The sequence below is a fragment of the Ctenocephalides felis genome, unplaced genomic scaffold, assembly GCF_003426905.1.
Source record: "Ctenocephalides felis isolate EL2017-DRISC unplaced genomic scaffold, ASM342690v1 CF-g0.4_SCAFFOLD_01492, whole genome shotgun sequence".
NCBI classification, from domain to species: domain Eukaryota; kingdom Metazoa; phylum Arthropoda; class Insecta; order Siphonaptera; family Pulicidae; genus Ctenocephalides; species Ctenocephalides felis.
Window position 1 is genome coordinate 32,931,903 of NW_020537646.1, and position 18,617 is coordinate 32,950,519.

An 18,617-nucleotide genomic window follows, 5' to 3' on the forward strand; every position below is an offset into this window, starting at 1 on the left:
CAATGAAATAAAAAAGCAAAATATAAATAATAAAATTGCGTAGTTAATTAATAATAATTACGTATTTTCTGCCTAAAACGATACCTTAGTCAGTAAAAACTAAAACTTGTTATAAACGTTCTTTTCCCCGGGTTATTTATTAGCAATTTATGTGTGTAATTGATTATGTCGTATCTCATATCTTTTGTAAATAATTATCTGATAATATATTTTCTTTTCACAATAAACAAACAATAAAAATTTATAGATTACGAAAACCGTTGATATTTCATCTAGTAATTTTTCAAATTCCATTCTAAAACAAAATATAAAATTTTAATATCCCAAAATATCAATTATAAAACAGTTACCATTACAAATAGCCATCCAACAATCAGGCATTCACAGACCACACTCCATTTTCCACAACCATTGTTCATAGTCACCCATCCAGGTGGCCTTCTCGAATTGGCGCCAGATGAACCATCACCTTCAATTTCGTTCTCACTATCGTCCCTTCCACCTGCAGCAGAACTGGTAGTTACATCAAAAGGTGGAGGAATTAGTCCAGACCAATCCCGGTCCCTCTGCCCTTTGGAGTTGCCAGACGAGTGGGAATTGGAGCCTTTGCCAGACTGGTGACCGTGAGTCGACTGTTGGCCGTTGGCGGAAGATGAGGAAGATTTAGAAGGAGGCTTTTTGGTGGCAACGGGACGAGGCGCTGGTGGCCTAGTGCGAGGAGTGGTGGTGGAAGTGGATTTTGGAAGTTGGAGCTCTGAAAAGAAAAAAAAATCTTGATTTAATATAAATCAATTATATTGTAATAGTAAAATTAATATTTATTGTGCAAGAGATTACTCAAGAAAAATGCTCACAGATATTATATCAATTAAATAATGATGATAAACAATTTACATTTAATATTATTATTATAATTAAAATGTATTATTTTGTTAGTTTTTTATTGATTATAAATAATATTGATTGTTATTATAAATATATTATTATATTAGCTATGTATTGCTTGGATATTAAAAATAATATGCATTATCAAAAATTTATATTTAATATAATATAATATTTATTGCATGCATATTTAATTTGATAAATATCTCTGACACTTACATAAAATAACTAAAATATTGAGGGAAGGCAATTCTGGGGTTTCAAACAATTAAAAATAATTGTTACTTAGATGTTAATACACCAATCATACTATAGTGTTATATAATATTTAAAAAATCAAATAGCAACTCAAATAATTTAATTCAACAGAAAATAATTGTACAACGTTGGAAGTAAAACTTTCACTTGATATATAATGTTTTTCGACTATAAATGATATATTAATATTTTTACGCATTATACTGTACCTTGCTATAAGAAACTTTCATTTAACTATTTTAATAGTCAAGATAAAATTTTAGTTTAGTTTAAATATATACGAAGTTTGATGATAGTTAATATAAAGTACAAATTTTCACATCAGTATTTGATGGTATCAGCAGAATTTATTAAGTAAATGTATGTTAATTTTCAAATATTTAAACTAGGAACTAATTTTCCTAGTACAAGGAATTGATAAAAATGTAATACTTAATTTGTCAGACTATTAATGATACTTAATAGACGTTTTTTTGCATAATTCACGTTTAATATTTGATGAATTTTAAGCAGTTTGGGCATTACAGTAAATTTTTTAATATATGCTCACACCACAAATTATATATTTCTATATGTGTGTGTGTACACATAAGATAATCCACATAATTTAACCCCAAATAAAATATAACAATTAACGGATCACCAAATTGTATATTATATTTTTTATAATATGATCTTAAAAACAACTACTTATAGAGGTACACTTGCAAAACAATTACTATATCAAAACTGATTTTAAACTATTCTTAATTTAAACACTAAATTATTGAAGTAAAACTTCTTCAGGTGCGACTACAAATGCAACGGAAGTGCGTTACGGCAGATAAGATAAGGTAAGAGTCGAGTGCCAATGATTCGACATTCGCTCTCGATGATATCTTTTCGATACGGGTCGATTGTGATTAGTCGTCGCGTATGTGTAAGTTACATCGTAGTACAAATATTGATTTAATGAAAAATCCCTGAATCAGAAGAATATTTTACTCTCTTCCTTAAAAATAATAAAACAAATTAAACATTTGGGTCATGTACTAAACGTAAGTTTATTGATTAAAAATTATTTCTATATTATTCGTAGTTTCTATTAATCTTTGAAGTTATTAAAATCGAAAATATTTTTAGGCAAGACAGATATTACAGCTGTTCAAAGAATAAGATTATACCACCAGCAAAAAAGTAAAAAAAATACAAGCAGTCAATGAATGTATGTTAATTTTAATTATATGAAGTTCTTCAAACACAATTTGTTTAGACGTTGTTTAACATAATCCACTGTGTGAACGAATATTATAGAATTTATTAATCAGAAATTACTCCATTTCTTTAATGAAGGTTCATTTCCAAATGGCAATTACAATGACAAACCGATCATGTCCGATTTGAAGTATGATTTTAATTACACTATTGTTTTTAAATATTGACAATAATAAATATGTGCATTACATGCGTTACCATATTACTAATAAACATTATTCAAAATTGTTATATGATGTATTTATTTTTACTTAAATGCCATCTTGTACAGTAGCAAATAAGTGTTACTTCTATCGCGTGAACCTTACGCGCACTCTTTTTTTATATTAATTGATGATTTGATTGATTATTTATATTCATACATAGAACGTTTAACAAATATCTATAAATGTAAATATTTAAAAGTATACAAAAAAGACATTGTAATTGTATTATTTGATAGAGAAAGAACATGAAAAAAATTTATAATAGAAAAAATTAAATTAGAAATATATAGCAATATAACTGTTTGATATTCTATGAATTTAATATATAAAATTATTGGTTCGAATATTTCTTTTGGAAGCAATTACATATCGGAAATGATAAACCGTACATAATATGAAAAAATCGTTTACGTCAATATTTAACCGCACGCTTCAGTCATGAATAAATATTTGAATTTGAAAAAGCTATAGTTTGACTTTGCTTTTAAATACGTGCTCTATTATATTATGCTGATAAAATGAAAAGATATACCAATTAAATTAAAAAAAAAGCAAATTATTTTTAAGTTAAAGCAAATAATATAATATATCTAATATAATTGTATTCCTGAATTCTATGATATAGATTTTGAAGGGATATCAAACCTTGAAGCCTGATGCCACCCTCGGCTTTTCCCAGAGCGTTAACACTGGCACAAATGTAACCTCCGAAGTCCTGAGCACGCAGTTCACGAACTGTCAGAGTCAAAACTGACATGTAGTCACCAGTACGAGTTTCCTGCACCATGTGCTTACTTGATGGCAAAATCTGAAAATTGGTTGAAGAAATTGATACAATTAGTGTAAGAATAATAAGAGTAAAATTTGGTTTTGCGCAAAAGAGTAATAATAATAATCTATAAAATACTTGTTGTAATTTTCCTAAAATTTAATGCTCTTTACATATATTGTGTTAATAGTCCAGTCATTATAGTAAGTTTACCGCGGAATTCGAGATACCCAGCTGCAAGTCTGTAAATACTTGTATTGACACCCTAAAGTTGTCTCAAAACTACATATGGTAGGATGTCAATACCATATGAAGGTTTTGAGACAACTTTAGGGTGTCAATATTCAAGTATTTACAGACTTGCAGCTGGATATCTCGAATTCCGAGATTCTTACCTAATTTAAGCTTAAAGAACTGGGCTATAAAATATTTGATAAAAGTAGTGGTGAATGGTATTGCGCCTTATGGCAAAGAACTTCCCGTAGCAAAAATTAAAATTAAAAAAAAATCTTTCTTAACTTTAAAAAATTTAGATTTTTGAAAGTTTTGAAATTTTAAAAAGATTTTTTGGAAATTTATTCTTATGATGTTTTGAATTATTTTTAAAATTTCGAATATTTTTTCAAAGCAATTTCGCTAAATACACAAATCCGTTTTTTCTAAGGTATGCAAAAATGTTCAGAAACCTTTGAAACGTAAAGATATATAATTATTGCTGGCAGTTAACTAGTGATGCAAATACTAAATGAAAATTGAGTTTATTAAGATAAAGATTGCAAGAATTACATAAACCAAAAAATCAATGTAGTAAGTTTTCATCTAATACTCACTGTATTTTTATCGTTTCTTCAATTAATACTTGAGATTTAATATCTCAACAAATGAATAGTTATAACATATAGCTATTGCTATAGAATATAGTTAAATAATTATATTTAGAAAAAATATTAACTCTAGTTAAAGATGATTTGACTAATTTGAGATGAATAATTGACTTCCCGTAGAGTAAGTTATAATAATCGCAAAAAAATCCAAAACATTTTTTTGAGAGTTTGCACATTATGACATACCTTAGAAAAACCAGGTTTATTTGTGTGTGTATGTGTGCGGATTTTTATCAACGATTTCGTGAACAGGCTTCAACCGATTTGAATCATTCAAAATTATTCGATCCGCATTGATAAAGAAACGCTCTGATTAGGTTTTGGCAAAGGCAGGTCAAGTCGTTTCGAATATAAAAAAATACCAATAATTTGGTTTTTGATATAAGGGATCGTCCGATTTGAATGATTAAAAAAAATTATTTGTATTGATGAATTGAAGAACTGATTATATTTTTGGAAAGGCCGGTCTAGCGGTTCGGAGATCCAATAAAAAGTAACTAGTGGTGTATGTAGTGTACAGTGCCTAAAGTTGTCTCAAAACCTACATATGGTAGGGTGTCAATACCATATGTAGGTTTTGAGGCAACTTTAAGGTGTTAATATACAAGTATTTACAGACTGACAGCAGGATATCTCAAATTCCTAGATTCTTACCTAATTTAAGCTTAAAGAACTGGGCTATAAAATATTTGATAAAAGTAGTGGTGAATGGTATTGCGCCTTATGGCAAAGAACTTCCCGTAGCAAAAACTAAAATTAAAAAAAATCTTTCTTAACTTTAAAAAATTTAGATTTTTGAAAGTTTTGAAATTTTAAAAAGATTTTTTGGAAATTTATTCTTATGATGTTTTGAATTATTTTTGAAATTTCGAATATTTTTTCAAAGCAATTTCGCTAAATACACAAATCCGTTTTTTCTAAGGTATGCAAAAATGTTCAGAAACCTTTGAAACGTAAAGATATATAATTATTGCTGGCAGTTAACTAGTGATGCAAATACTAAATAAAAATTGAGTTTATTAAGATAAAGATTGCAAGAATTACATAAACCAAAAAATCAATGTAGTAAGTTTTCATCTAATACTCAGAATATAGAATATAGAATATAGTTAAATAATTATATTTAGAAAAAATATTAACTCTAGTTAAAGATGATTTGACTAATTTGAGATGAATAATTGACTTCCCGTAGAGTAAGTTATAATAATCGCAAAAAAATCCAAAACATTTTTTTGAGAGTTTGCACATTATGACATACCTTAGAAAAACAAGTTTATTTGTGTGTGTATGTGTGCGGATTTTTATCAACGATTTCGTGAACAGGCTTCAACCGATTTGAATCATTCAAAATTATTCGATCCGCATTGATAAAGAAACGCTCTGATTAGGTTTTGGCAAAGGCAGGTCAAGTCGTTTCGAATATAAAAAAATACCAATAATTTGGTTTTTGATATAAGGGATCGTCCGATTTGAATGATTAAAAAAAATTATTTGTATTGATAAATTGAAGAACTGATTATATTTTTGGAAAGGCCGGTCTAGCGGTTCGGAGATCCAATAAAAAGTAACTAGTGGTGTATGTAGTGTACAGTGCCTTGAGCGCTGAAACTTCCCGTACCGAATTAAAATTTTGAAAATCCACATTATTTATTCAAACAATTTTTTTTTAAATTTTTGAAATTAATTGAAATAAAGAAATCGCCTCAAAAAACAAAACGTTTTGTCAACATAAACAAATCGGATGCTTATTTCTTCCAAAAACTGCAATTTTCGCACATCTGCGTATATCCGAAACGGCTGGAACTGCTTTTGCCAAAAACTAGTCACCACTTTTCCCCGTCAGTACAAAATGATGATTTTTGGATTATTCAAATCGGATGCTGCGTTCTCTCAAAAACTGGAGTTCTATTTTTGTGCCATTTTTGCTCCGTTACTTCAAAACGTCTGGACCGACTTTTTCCAAAAATTAATTAGCATATATCTCCCTATCAATAGGAATCGAATGTTTTTTTAACCATTCAAATCGATTGATTCCAGCACCCGGATGCAAAAATTTTCAATTTAAATTTTTGGACTTTTTCTACGGAGAGTTAAAAAAATGGCATGTTACGGTCAAAAATGATCATGAGATATATGCATGTCAAATTATCAGGTTCTGTACCAATTTTTATCCGTACGATGCGGCGCTTGGGAACTTTGATAGTTTGACTCTAAAACAGCTATAGAAAGGAATGCCAAACAACGAAAATGCATCGAAAAAAGTTCAAAATTTAAAAAAAAATGCCAGATATGAAACTAAAAAAATTCGAAAAAAGTCATTTAAATTAAAAATTTTATAATTCTCAAAATTCTATTTTTTCCAAGTTTACCAATAATTTTAAAGCTTTTTTAAAAATATTGATTTTTAGCCGAAAAGTTATAGCAATTTGCTTTAAGGCAAGATGCCATGTACCCTTAGTTATATTATCTCTTGTGATTCATAAAAGAAATTTAAATAAAATTGTATTGAATTAAAAATTTTACATAATATTCTGTCACCTGTGGTATTCAAACAATACAAAGTAAGCTAACTTATACAAATTATAATAACTTACTTTATCTCCACTATCTCTATACCAGCTATTCATGGCTTTTGGTGAAGCCTCTACATGACACTGCAAAGTGACGTCACTTCCAGCTGGCGCACCCACTAATTGATTGGCAACTCGTATTGCAGGATGAACTGGAAAAAATAGTAAAAGTCAGAATCTATACATTTTAGTTCAATTTTATACTAAGAAAACTAAATTCCATTCGTCTACTTACAATGGACCTGAACAATGAATCTTTTGCTAACGGAGGGCGGGACACCATTAGATGCTATGCAGAGATATGCGCCCATATCAGAGCGCTGGATATTGTGGAGTATCAGCGTATCTCCGGATACCGTACGAGAAACTATAAAAGATAATGCGAATTTTGATTTACAATGTATACAATGTATTATGAAATTTATATGAAGTATTATTGAACATTGTTGCAAATATTAAATTGTAATGTACTAAATAGATGTATTAATTTCATCACAATCAGCATATTTTCTCATGATCTCAACATCACTTTTGTGGTGGATGTCATCAAAAATAATAGTACTGAACATCATGAAAAAATGTACAATCATTCTGATGCAACAATGGATCATCTGCTTGATAACTCGCCTAGAAGACTACACAATAAGAAACTGCCTATAGACTTATTGCAAAAAGTTAGCTTCCATAGTCAATTGCTTATTAGAGCAATTACTACAATTAGTTTTTTTTATTATTATTTTTTTATTGAAGTAAAACTTCTTTAGGTGCAACTAGGGTGTAAATCCGTTCAAATGCAACGGAACTGCATTACGGTAGACAAGATAAGATAAGAGTCGAGTGCCAATGATATCATTTCTATACGGGTCGATTGTGATTAGTCGTCGCGTATGTGAATAGAGATATGTCGTTGTATGCGTACCGGAGTCAACGTTGTATGCGTACTGATATTAACAAGGAAATCGGCATAGATAAATAAAGATCTTAAAGTTACATTGTAGTACAAATCTTGATTTAATGAGAAATGCCTGAATCTGAAAAAAATATAAACATTAGCTTGAGATGATTTGACTAGTTTATGATGAATAATTGACTTCCCGTAGAGTAAGTTATTTTATATATCTATATTTTTTTATATATTTATGTGTTTCAAAGGAGTCTGAGCATTTTGACATTCCCTAGAAAAAAATTGATTTATGCTTGTGTGCGGAGACAAATTTTCATTGATGATTTCGTAAACAGGTTTTAACCGATTTGAATAGTTAAAAAAACATTCGATTTCTATTGATGAAAGAACGTGCTAATGATTGTTGGCAAACGCATGTCCAGTCGTTTTGAATATGCAGGAAAAAAAGTGCCAAAAAATTGGTTTTTTGATATAATGTCATCCGATTTGAATGATTTCAATCGAAGAAGACCAAGAAATGCCTGAATCTGAAAAATATTGTAAGCTGTTGCTTAACGTTTAACCTATTCTTTAGAAATTTTTAAGTTATTAAAATGGAAAATATTTTTTAGACAAGACAGATATTACAGCTGTTGATGAACGAATGAGATTATATCACAAAAAAGTGAAAAAAATACAAGCAGTCAATGAATGTATGTTAATTTTAATTACATGAAGTTCTTCAAACACAATTATTATATGATGAGTTGTTTTACTTCAATCGTTTGTGATTGTTACGCGCACTCTGTTTTCATTTGTAATTAATTTTTATTTATGTTCATTTTTAATTTTTTTTCTTTTTGCTTTATTTCTTTCTGTTATGATTACTTTTTTATGTGTAATTTAGCCCTATAGCTTACAGTGTTCTGTCAATAACTCTAATTGTTGTATAATATTAAACTAATGAATTTTTTTTTCTCAATAGACAATTACGTATTTTCAATATTAATTTTTCCGAAGGAAAAGCTTGTGTTCTCGCCATAAAATCCGATTTGTGAATGTATGGTTTCTTGACGTTTCAAGCCTGAAACGAATGAGTCGAAACTTTGAAAAAAGTATGTGTGATGTGTGTATGTGAAAATATTGAATGATATTTCGAATTTTATGATGATAGAAATTATCGTGATACTAAAATATTACATGGTTTAATTCTAAAAGTAGTCCTAATTTGATTAAATAAAATTAGATTTATCAAGAGTCTCTTCTACGATGTGATGAGATAATTTGATTTTCACCGACATTTTCTCAAAACGGCTGAACCGATTTCAACAATTTTAAAGCCATTTCGTAAAACTCGATAAGGTGGAATCTTTAATAAGTGTTTGCAATACAATTGGCCAAGCATGGAAGTTTTTTGAAATTAGCAGAAAAGTGGGAAAAATCTAGCCCACCTTTTCACAAAAACTTCTGAATCTATTTAGAAAATTAAAAAATCGTTTAAAAGATATCATTTGGGAATCGTCATGACTAGTTTTTTTGAGAGATCTGCCGAACCATTTCTTTATAATTATATTTTATAAGAAAATATTTTTCATTTTATGGAAATTTAACAAACCAGACAATAAACACAATAAACGCCCCAAAATATGACCAAACCTACTAAAATTGTTGTATTATATAAATTCATTGAAATTGGGAATAAAATCCAGCTTAGCACATATGTTAGTACTTTTTGGACATGTGTTTATGCACCATAATCATTATAATTACACATATTATAATAAGTTGTTTAAAACATAATAAAAAATAGCATTATTTTCCAAATAATAAGATAGAATGTTTATCCTAATAGCAAAATCTTAATTCTTATTGGTTGAGGTTTATAATTTCCACATTTATAAAAGTTCATGCAACTTGCCTTAAGGAAAATTACAACCTTATTGTTATTAACAATTTTCATAGCTACATATTTTGATTTTTATTCAAATACATCAACAACTTTTTTTGCAGCTTTTAACGTTTTAGTCTGAATATAGCATTATGAATGATATCATAAAAATGAATTTTAATATAAGAAAACTTTAAAGTAAAAATATTATACTATTTGCTATAGAATAAGTAACCGATATCGTCTACGTTTGCACATTTATAATGTTTCGCCGACGTGCTCTACAAACATATTTCAAAAGTAGGAACACCATCAATATATATCTATGGGAATTCGTATTCATTACATTTATATAAAAGAATGAAAATGTGCAAAAAGCGACTTCGAAAGATCCTGAATATTGAACAGAAATATCGTTGATTAGGTCCGAGAGAAATAAAATATTTGCCATCAGATATTTACCATTTGTCTACGCTATTAATAAAAAGTCTTGGATCAATTTCACATAAAAATATGTTGAATAATTTTGTGTGAGAATGCTCTGTTTTTTCATAAATATTAAATTTGGTAATTATATTTTATGAGTGTTAGGTTGAGAAAGCTTTTATCAGTCTAATAATGAGTTTTCATGGTTAATATAGAAATAAAAAAAAAGGCAAAGATATGCATTTGTCAACTATAATATGAATAAGATGTAAGTATTATATCAATCAATTTCGATATTTGAAAAAAAAGAATGAACATTATTTAAATAATTAATATTTGAGCAAGAAAAAAATGTTAACCATGAACCTGAAGTAATATCACAAATAACCTATTCCGGAGCATTGATAATTTTCCTTTACATGGTTTCAGTTCCATCTATTCAATTAAAATGTTTAATATAAATAATAATGATATTAATTACGAATATAAGACCAATTCAAGGTATTGAGGTTTTGATTAATGGTCTTAGTTTTATTCATTATTAATTTAATAAACAAAGTTATAACAAAGTACTTGAAGAAATATTTTATTATTATATAACCGGTGTATATGACGCTTAAATAATTTTAAATCTAAACTTAATAGTAATAACATTAAGAAATTATTGTACTCTGATTGGTGTTCGTGTACATAATTCAACAGTTAATAATATCTACGTTTATATTTGAATCGCAATACAAATTAGTCAGATCTATTAATTTATATATAGAAAGAAAATGGTTTATCTATAATATTAGAGACATATAGCAATATTAAATATGCTTAATATAATATCAAACATTGTCCTTAACTATATGTTTTTGTAGTTGTAGGTTTAAAAAAAAATCTTATAACCGTTACTTCCCGTTGGGTAACATAGTAATCGCAAAAAATTGAAAATATTTTTTTGCATATCTTCACGTTTTAAGGACTTCTGAACGTTTTGGCATACCTTAGAAAAAATGTATTTATGTGTGTGTTGCGGATACAAATTTTCGTCGACGATTTCAGGAACAAGACAACCGATTTGAATATTTCAAAGAACATTCGATTCATATTGATAAGGAGATGTGCTGATTTGTTTTTGGTAAAGACAGGTCGAGCCGTTTCGAAGATAACGGGCAAAAAATTTCAAACATGGTAAATGATTTTTTGAGACAACGGAGCGTCTGATTTGTATTATTCAAAAAACATTTTATTTGTGTGGACAAAATAAGAAACTGAACTGAATTTTTAGAAAAGCTGGTTGAGCGGTTTTGGAGATCCAATAAAAAAAGTGAAAAAGTAATGCCATTTGGCGGACAAAAATGATTATTGGACATATGCACATTAAATTATTACATATTTTTTGATATTTCAATAATAAGAATAAATTTTTATGCGGCGTTATACGGCGACGAGGCGCCGACGCGCTTCGATATTTCGTTTTACGCTACTAATCGCGATTGCTTTAGAAACAGTTCAAAATTTCCAAAATCAGATTTTTCGAAAAAATCAATTCTTTTCAAAAATTTTAAAAATCTCAAAAATAGATTATTTCAGAGTTCTAAAAGAAGAACAAATCATTTATAAAATATTTTAATTTTTGGTGCTGGAAGTTCCAGCAATTTAACTTAAGGCACGATGTCAGGCACCACTATTTTTATACATTTTAGGCAAAGATGGAAATTAGTACTTGCAGAAATAATTAGATAAGATCTACTAGACCTTCTGCCTCCATGTTACCATAGAGCGGTGTGCTAGTACTTGGCGCACAAATGATTTTAAAGAATGCTAAATTTAATCATAACTATAATAATAATAAACAAGAAGCGCAAATTTTATATTCGATTCGTTAAAGAAATCAGAAATTTTTGTAATCATAAGTCTGAAAAAAATTGTATTATCGATAATATTTTATTTGCGCCACAGTTGCATTAGATGGCATTATAGTAGTAGAAATGCATAATTTAATATTCGAGCACAATTTTATTATTTCTCAGAGTAGATATAGTATTATATACAATAGACTACTCCAAAAACGAACATATTTATAACATAAAAAATATGTAATATGCGTTTGAAACAACATCAAGAGTCTTCCGGTATCATCCATCTAGGAAGATTGCCTATTCCAGTTTGTGAAGTTCCAGTCCCGTAAATTCATTAACGAAATCACGTAAATGTGCGTATCGTATAGAAATCCAGGTTTCGCTTTAATAGCAAACACAATCTGATCATGGCCCTCCTCTCCTCCTGCCCTTGCTGAATATAATTTCATACAGACAATTTAGTTCGGTCGCAGGGGACACTGACAGAACAGAAGCGAATGCCATTAGCAACAAGTATCAAACACATATCTGTGCGTCATGTTTGCCGGACCATTGGACGGTCGGTACATGAAATTTGTGGCCTTGTAAATATCTCGCCAGTCTGGCCTACTATTAATGACTTCTCATATTTGGAACGCAATATCATCAGCTACATAATCTATTGTAATGTTATTGAATTGGTAATCGATTATAACGGTTGAGCGGTGCATTTGTACACCCCGATATTGTTATTGAAATTATGTTTTGCCACCAAAATAATATTCTGGATTAAAGAATAAAATTTTTGGTAAATATTGAAATTTGAGAAACATAAATATAAATTGCTTGTATTTTTCTTAAACACTGTAAACAGCGGTATTGAATCACTAATCTCTCATCAGAAAATATTGAATTCGTCCCTTCTGGACAAGAAACAACACCCCTAATCTATAGAAAATGAGTGCACGTAAGGTTCACACGCGATTAAAGTAAAACTTTTTTGCTTTTGTACAAGATGGCATTTAAATTAAAAATACATACATCATATAACAATTTTAATTAATGTTTACTAGTAATATGGTAACACTCGCGGTGGATACATTTCATTAATACAACCATTATACATATTTATATAATAATTAATTATAAATTACATATTTATAATGTCATTAAAAATATTTATAATATTTGAAAACAATAATGTAATGAAAATTATACTTCAAATATGACATTATCGGTTTGTCATTGTAACTAGCATTTAAGACTTGAACCTTCATTAGAGAAATGAAGTAATTGCTGATTAATAAATTCTATAATATTCGTTCACACAGTGGACAGCAATCATGAAATAATCTTGAGTAGTTTTATACTGTTTTTTTATCTACCGTTGCATTTTCACAGATTTACTCCCTAGTCACGCCTAAAGAAGTTTCACTTCAAAAATTGTGCTAAATAACACTTCAAACAAATTCAATAATACATCCAATGAGTTTAATTAAATCTTTATATTTTAAGTATTCTTTGAAAAACTCACAATAAATTTATTATAGAAATGTAAATACAAGTTACAATATAAATATTTTTAAAAAATGTGACAGCAAAAATGAGAGATGTAACAAACCAAATAGAACCAGCATTTTGCTAAACAATAATCCTTTAACGTAAATGCGTCGTAAAAAGTTATTCTATTTGTATCACATTTTTTGAATAGCATTGAATTGGAACATATTGCTTAACAAATGTTTTTAATTCATTTCTGTATTATAAATATTTAACCATATTTTTCATTTCATTTCTGTATTACCTATAAATATTTAACCATATTTTTAACTTTCCGTAGATAAATGCATACAATGCGATGAACTTCCGAATAATTTCAAACGTTTGTGACGAGTAGATATATTTAAATAAATTTAGTAAATAAATTTATTAGAAATTTAGTATCAATCAGTATATAGATGTTTCATATTTAATTATAATTTATACCCCTGGTGTTTAATATGCTTAGTATTTATGTTTGTAGACATTGAGATGTATTCAAAATTCCTTTGCAATCTTTTGTTATTCATTTAATTACCATAGGTAAATAGGTTATTGTAATCGTCTAAAAACCAAAATTGAAAATTTTTGCATATTTTTATGTTTCAGAGATTTCTGAGCATTTTGGCTTACCTCAGAAAAAATCTATGTGTGCGTGTATGTATGTGTAGATAAAATAATTTATCGACGTTTTCGGAAGAACCGCTCAACCGATTTGAATGATTCAAATAGCATTTTGAATAGCTGATTAGTTTTTGGTATAAGTTGGTCCAGCCGTTTCTGTGCAGAAAATGGAACTTGAGTTTATGAAATTACAGTGTATCTGATTCGAATGATTCAAAAATATTTAATTTGTAATAATGAGGGGAAAACGTAATGATTAGTTTTTTACAAAATCAGTCCCAGCGTTTCAAAGATAATGGTGATAAACGTGTAAACAATAGAACAAAACATCCCATACGAATGATTGAAAAACACATTTAGCTTGTAACGGCACGATTAGTTTTTAAAGTAAACAATTTTTTTGATTACAAACTTCAATTTTTTTTATTAATTCCTACTTTTCTCTAAATATCGAAAATGATTCCGATTTTAATTTAAAATTTACCAAACATTATAAAGCTCACATAAATAGTTGAAATACATTTATATAATTATTAGAAATATGAGATAAAATCTTTTAATTCTAACTCCGCCTGTATAGTTTCAATTCGTTTTCATGCGAACGTATAGAAATGTTGTTGTCCAATTATAAGCTTTTATATTTTGCCTGTAAAATTCGAATAATAAAGTTACAGTATTTATAATAATCAATATGAAATCATTTAAAATTCCTCGAATATTTCATTACGGTACGAGAAGTCCGAGCAATTTGCCTTAAGGAACTATGCCATGCACCACTAGTTTTCCTTTTTATGAAACAATGAAGTTAAATTTGCTTGTTCAATAAAAAATAGGACTATAATAACAGAGAACTATCGACGTAGATTGAAAAGAAAATCGCCACTTGATCTTAAGTCATCAATTTTCCTGATAAAGATTGAAATACCTTATTTATTATTTATATATAAAAAGATTTATTAGTAAATACTTAAGATTGTATAATTATCATTAAAATATTGATAATATTATACCGAATGGAAAAACAGCTATTGAGTTGTTTTTCTAACATGTCAATAAAGTATAAAATGTCATTGACATCAGGCAACTTTGATGACAAATTTTCTCTTGGGGTTATAGATCACAATATAATTTCAAGTGGTCCTTCGTGGACGTAGCTGCTTCATTCAATCATATATCAACTATTAGAAGTAAGAGCTAATATAAACCCCACGCATAGGAGAATGGTAAACCGATGGGTTTCCTCTCATAAAAAATACGTTAGGCCATAAGTCTTTAACGAACAGCTCATAGAACATACAAAGTAAGAGTTCTGATTGCTAATCACAATAAAAACAATAAAAAATTATGGGTTCTATTATTAAGTATATAGTACTATTATTAGGATTCAAACATTTTGCAGTTGATTTATATTATAATACCAATCAAAAAACGCGCAAAGTTAATGAGATTTCTAATTAAGGTATCGACAGCACTTATTATATTCACTTATCCAACTAATGGTGGTTGGATGAATGTATATTATAAAAGCATTCACCTACCCCGAAGGGCGTACCTATTTCGGCAATATATTCACGTGTACACATGCACAAATACATTTCGGTAATAAGTCATCAATCAATCAGTCGTCTCGGTGTGCCAGACATCTTGTTTTAATATATGTGCCATGCAACTTTGACATTTGACATGTACCCACACGTTACGTACGTGAGGAACATCTGTTTAAGAATAGAGGTATTCCCATGGCATACACGCCTTGTGGGTTCTCGTTGCTGGCTATACGAGGAAAAGGAGATTTGCATACAAGAATGAGAAGGAGAAGATGGAATTAAACATGATTTATCAACATCCGAGATTAAAATTATATAATATTCCTTGAATAGCATTTTTATTGCGACGCGAACGCACGTTGCAAATCAGTAGTAACATATTATTAGAAGAAGCACTCTTTGGTTCAATATATCCTGCTACAAGCATAAATTTATTGCTAATTTGTCATGACATATTATGTATTGCTATTTTTATGTGCTATCTACTCTTGTGCTAAATTCCCGAATGCAATTCTTGTGTCAGACATAAAGATACGAGACAAAAAGTGCCATAAACGGTCATTCAGTTTTTGAGAGAACGGAACGCCCGATTTAAATGATTCAAAAAATATCAGATATTTGATTTTAAAAAGAAGTAGGGGAAAGTCTCCGAGTGCCGGACACCTAAAGTTATTTATAAATAAATCAAAAAATATTTTACGAAATGTTTATTAAATTATGAGTTATGTTAGATAACAAAATTAGAAATCAAAACTAAATTAACAAAATGCAACATTTGCTAACAAATAATTAATGCTATCAATCAAACTTTGGTAAAAAGAAATATGATTTTACAAAGTGGCACCTAGTACCGGACATTTCAAAATAACCAGTATGAACACATAGGTAGCCATCTCTACACTCTGGAGTGTCTGCACATGTGTGTTTCACGAATAATCTTAAATATTGCAAAAAAATCACTATTCATGCTGCCTTTTGGCGGGGCCACACTGATGCTCTCAGCAGGAGCATTCATGATAAGATTTTATTCTTTGACTAAGAAATACGAAAAATGGGGGTATGTAGTGACCGTTAGCACTCATACAGAACAAAATTAATAATTAAATTAAATTACGTCAATTTTCACAAAAAATATCAATATGTTTACTGTCCGGCGCTAAGGAACGACTTAGTGTCCGGCGCTAAGGGACATACATTTTTGTTCATTTGGTGGTATCATTTAAAATTGTTTAAAGATCTAATAATATTGTACTATTTTACAGATAACAATCGAATACACTTTATCTTGGCATACCACCAAAATGTAAATGCATAAATTTACTAGAATTACTTAATTGACATTTAGGTGACGCCATGATTTTGCGCCTAAACAGCAAAGGGTTGCTCCCGCCGTGGCCGTGTGTGTCACAGGAGTCTTGGCGGGTGAGCCTGTACCTGTGTGCCCCCCATGCCCCTATCACTTATATTTTGAAATGAAAAGATTTATACTCGCTTAAATAATACGTGTTAAATAGAGTGTCCGGTAATAGGTGCTGTCCGGCGTTACGGGACTTTCTCCTTCTAATTTTGTTACATTTTTTTAGGTTTTATACGAGATTTTTCTTAATATAGATTGTAACTTTTTTAAACTTCCCGTAGAGCAAGTTATAGTAATCGAAAATTTCGAGAGCACGGATCAACCGATTTGAATGATTCAAAAACCATTCGATTCGTGTTGAAAGGGAGGCGTGCTGATAATTTTTGTTTCAAAGGTAGATCTAGACGTTTTCGAAATGCAGAGCATAGAGTTATACAATAGCATTTTTTGAGAAAACAATTAATTACAATCAATATTTTCAAAACAAAAAAAAATTTAATTATCAAATATGATTCTAAATTTCTAAGCCCACTCATTTACCTGGAATAAATAGTTTTGGTTGGTAGTTTTGTGATTGTTGTAGGTTTTTAAGGCTTCAAACAAATTATATGAATAAATCAATGCAAACACATTAAACCAAATTTGATAAATTTTATGAACAAAAGTGTAAAATATGAATTATGATATATTGTTATTCCATTGCAAATTATAAGTCAAACACCTAGTTTAAATATGCCAGTAAGTAAATTATCATTGGCATTTTATTGAATTCAATTTAGTTCATTCATGAGATTTTTAAGGATTCTGTTCCCATATACTCACAAGTACATACATTAGTAAATGAAACTCATTGGAACATGTATGAGATGTGAGAAGCATCAGGTTGAAAATAAATTTTTTATGCCCATTTAGATTCATTTGTATAAGAGGATTTGCATACGAGAGATAAACATGAGAAGTTAGAATAAATGCAATTTATTAAAATTTAGCACCAAAATGAATATCGGTTAAAATAAATATTTTATAAAAATATTTTTGTGACATATTTAATTTATAAATTTATTACATACAAATGTGACATATTTAATTTATAAATATATTTTGTGACATATCAGAACAACCTGCCCGGAAAATTATTACCAACAAATTTACATAAATGACTAAAGCTAATATATAATTCTAAATTTATAAAAGAAAATAAAAATATTCTTTAAAGACAAATTTAAATTTTGACGTAAGTAGGTATTATATGCAATGAATACACAATGTCCTTTAAAACGCTGGCAGTTAATTTACTTTTCATCCTATTTTTACAATGATTGTTATTTAAAATAATTGTAATTATTAGATTTGCTAAAATAAAAACTCTACCACTATTATTAGCGGTATTGTTAATATTTTTCAATTATAATGCCTGTATACTAAATACATTTAAATGCATTTGTTTAACACAAATGATTATTAGTTGATCAACTATCAGTAACTATAAATAATTTAAAATGAAACTAGTTGATTGATGGAATTGATTAAGAACCAATTTTATTTATATAGAAACTAGTGGTGTCTATGGCATCGTGCCTTGAATCGAATTTTTTTGAACCATTCAAATCGGTTGATCCGTGCGCCCGAAAACGTGGATGAACAAATGCGTGAAGATATGCAAAAATTTTCATTTTCGATTTTTGGTCCATTACTATA

General features: G+C 28.8%; 1 protein-coding gene across 1 annotated transcript in view; it reads right to left on the minus strand.

The window, feature by feature from the left end:
• Positions 1 to 283: 283 nt before the first annotated feature.
• The window catches only part of LOC113371138 (lachesin-like), a 196,167-nt gene continuing 177,833 nt past the window's right edge, over positions 284 to 18,617 (minus strand). The window contains exons 7-10 of the mRNA XM_026611784.1: positions 6,851 to 6,978; positions 3,249 to 3,411; positions 351 to 754; positions 284 to 295 (exon numbers count right to left, since the gene is read on the minus strand). Coding sequence (XP_026467569.1) covers positions 284 to 295; positions 351 to 754; positions 3,249 to 3,411; positions 6,851 to 6,978 — 707 coding nt within the window. The remainder of the gene's footprint in view (positions 296 to 350; positions 755 to 3,248; positions 3,412 to 6,850; positions 6,979 to 18,617) is intronic.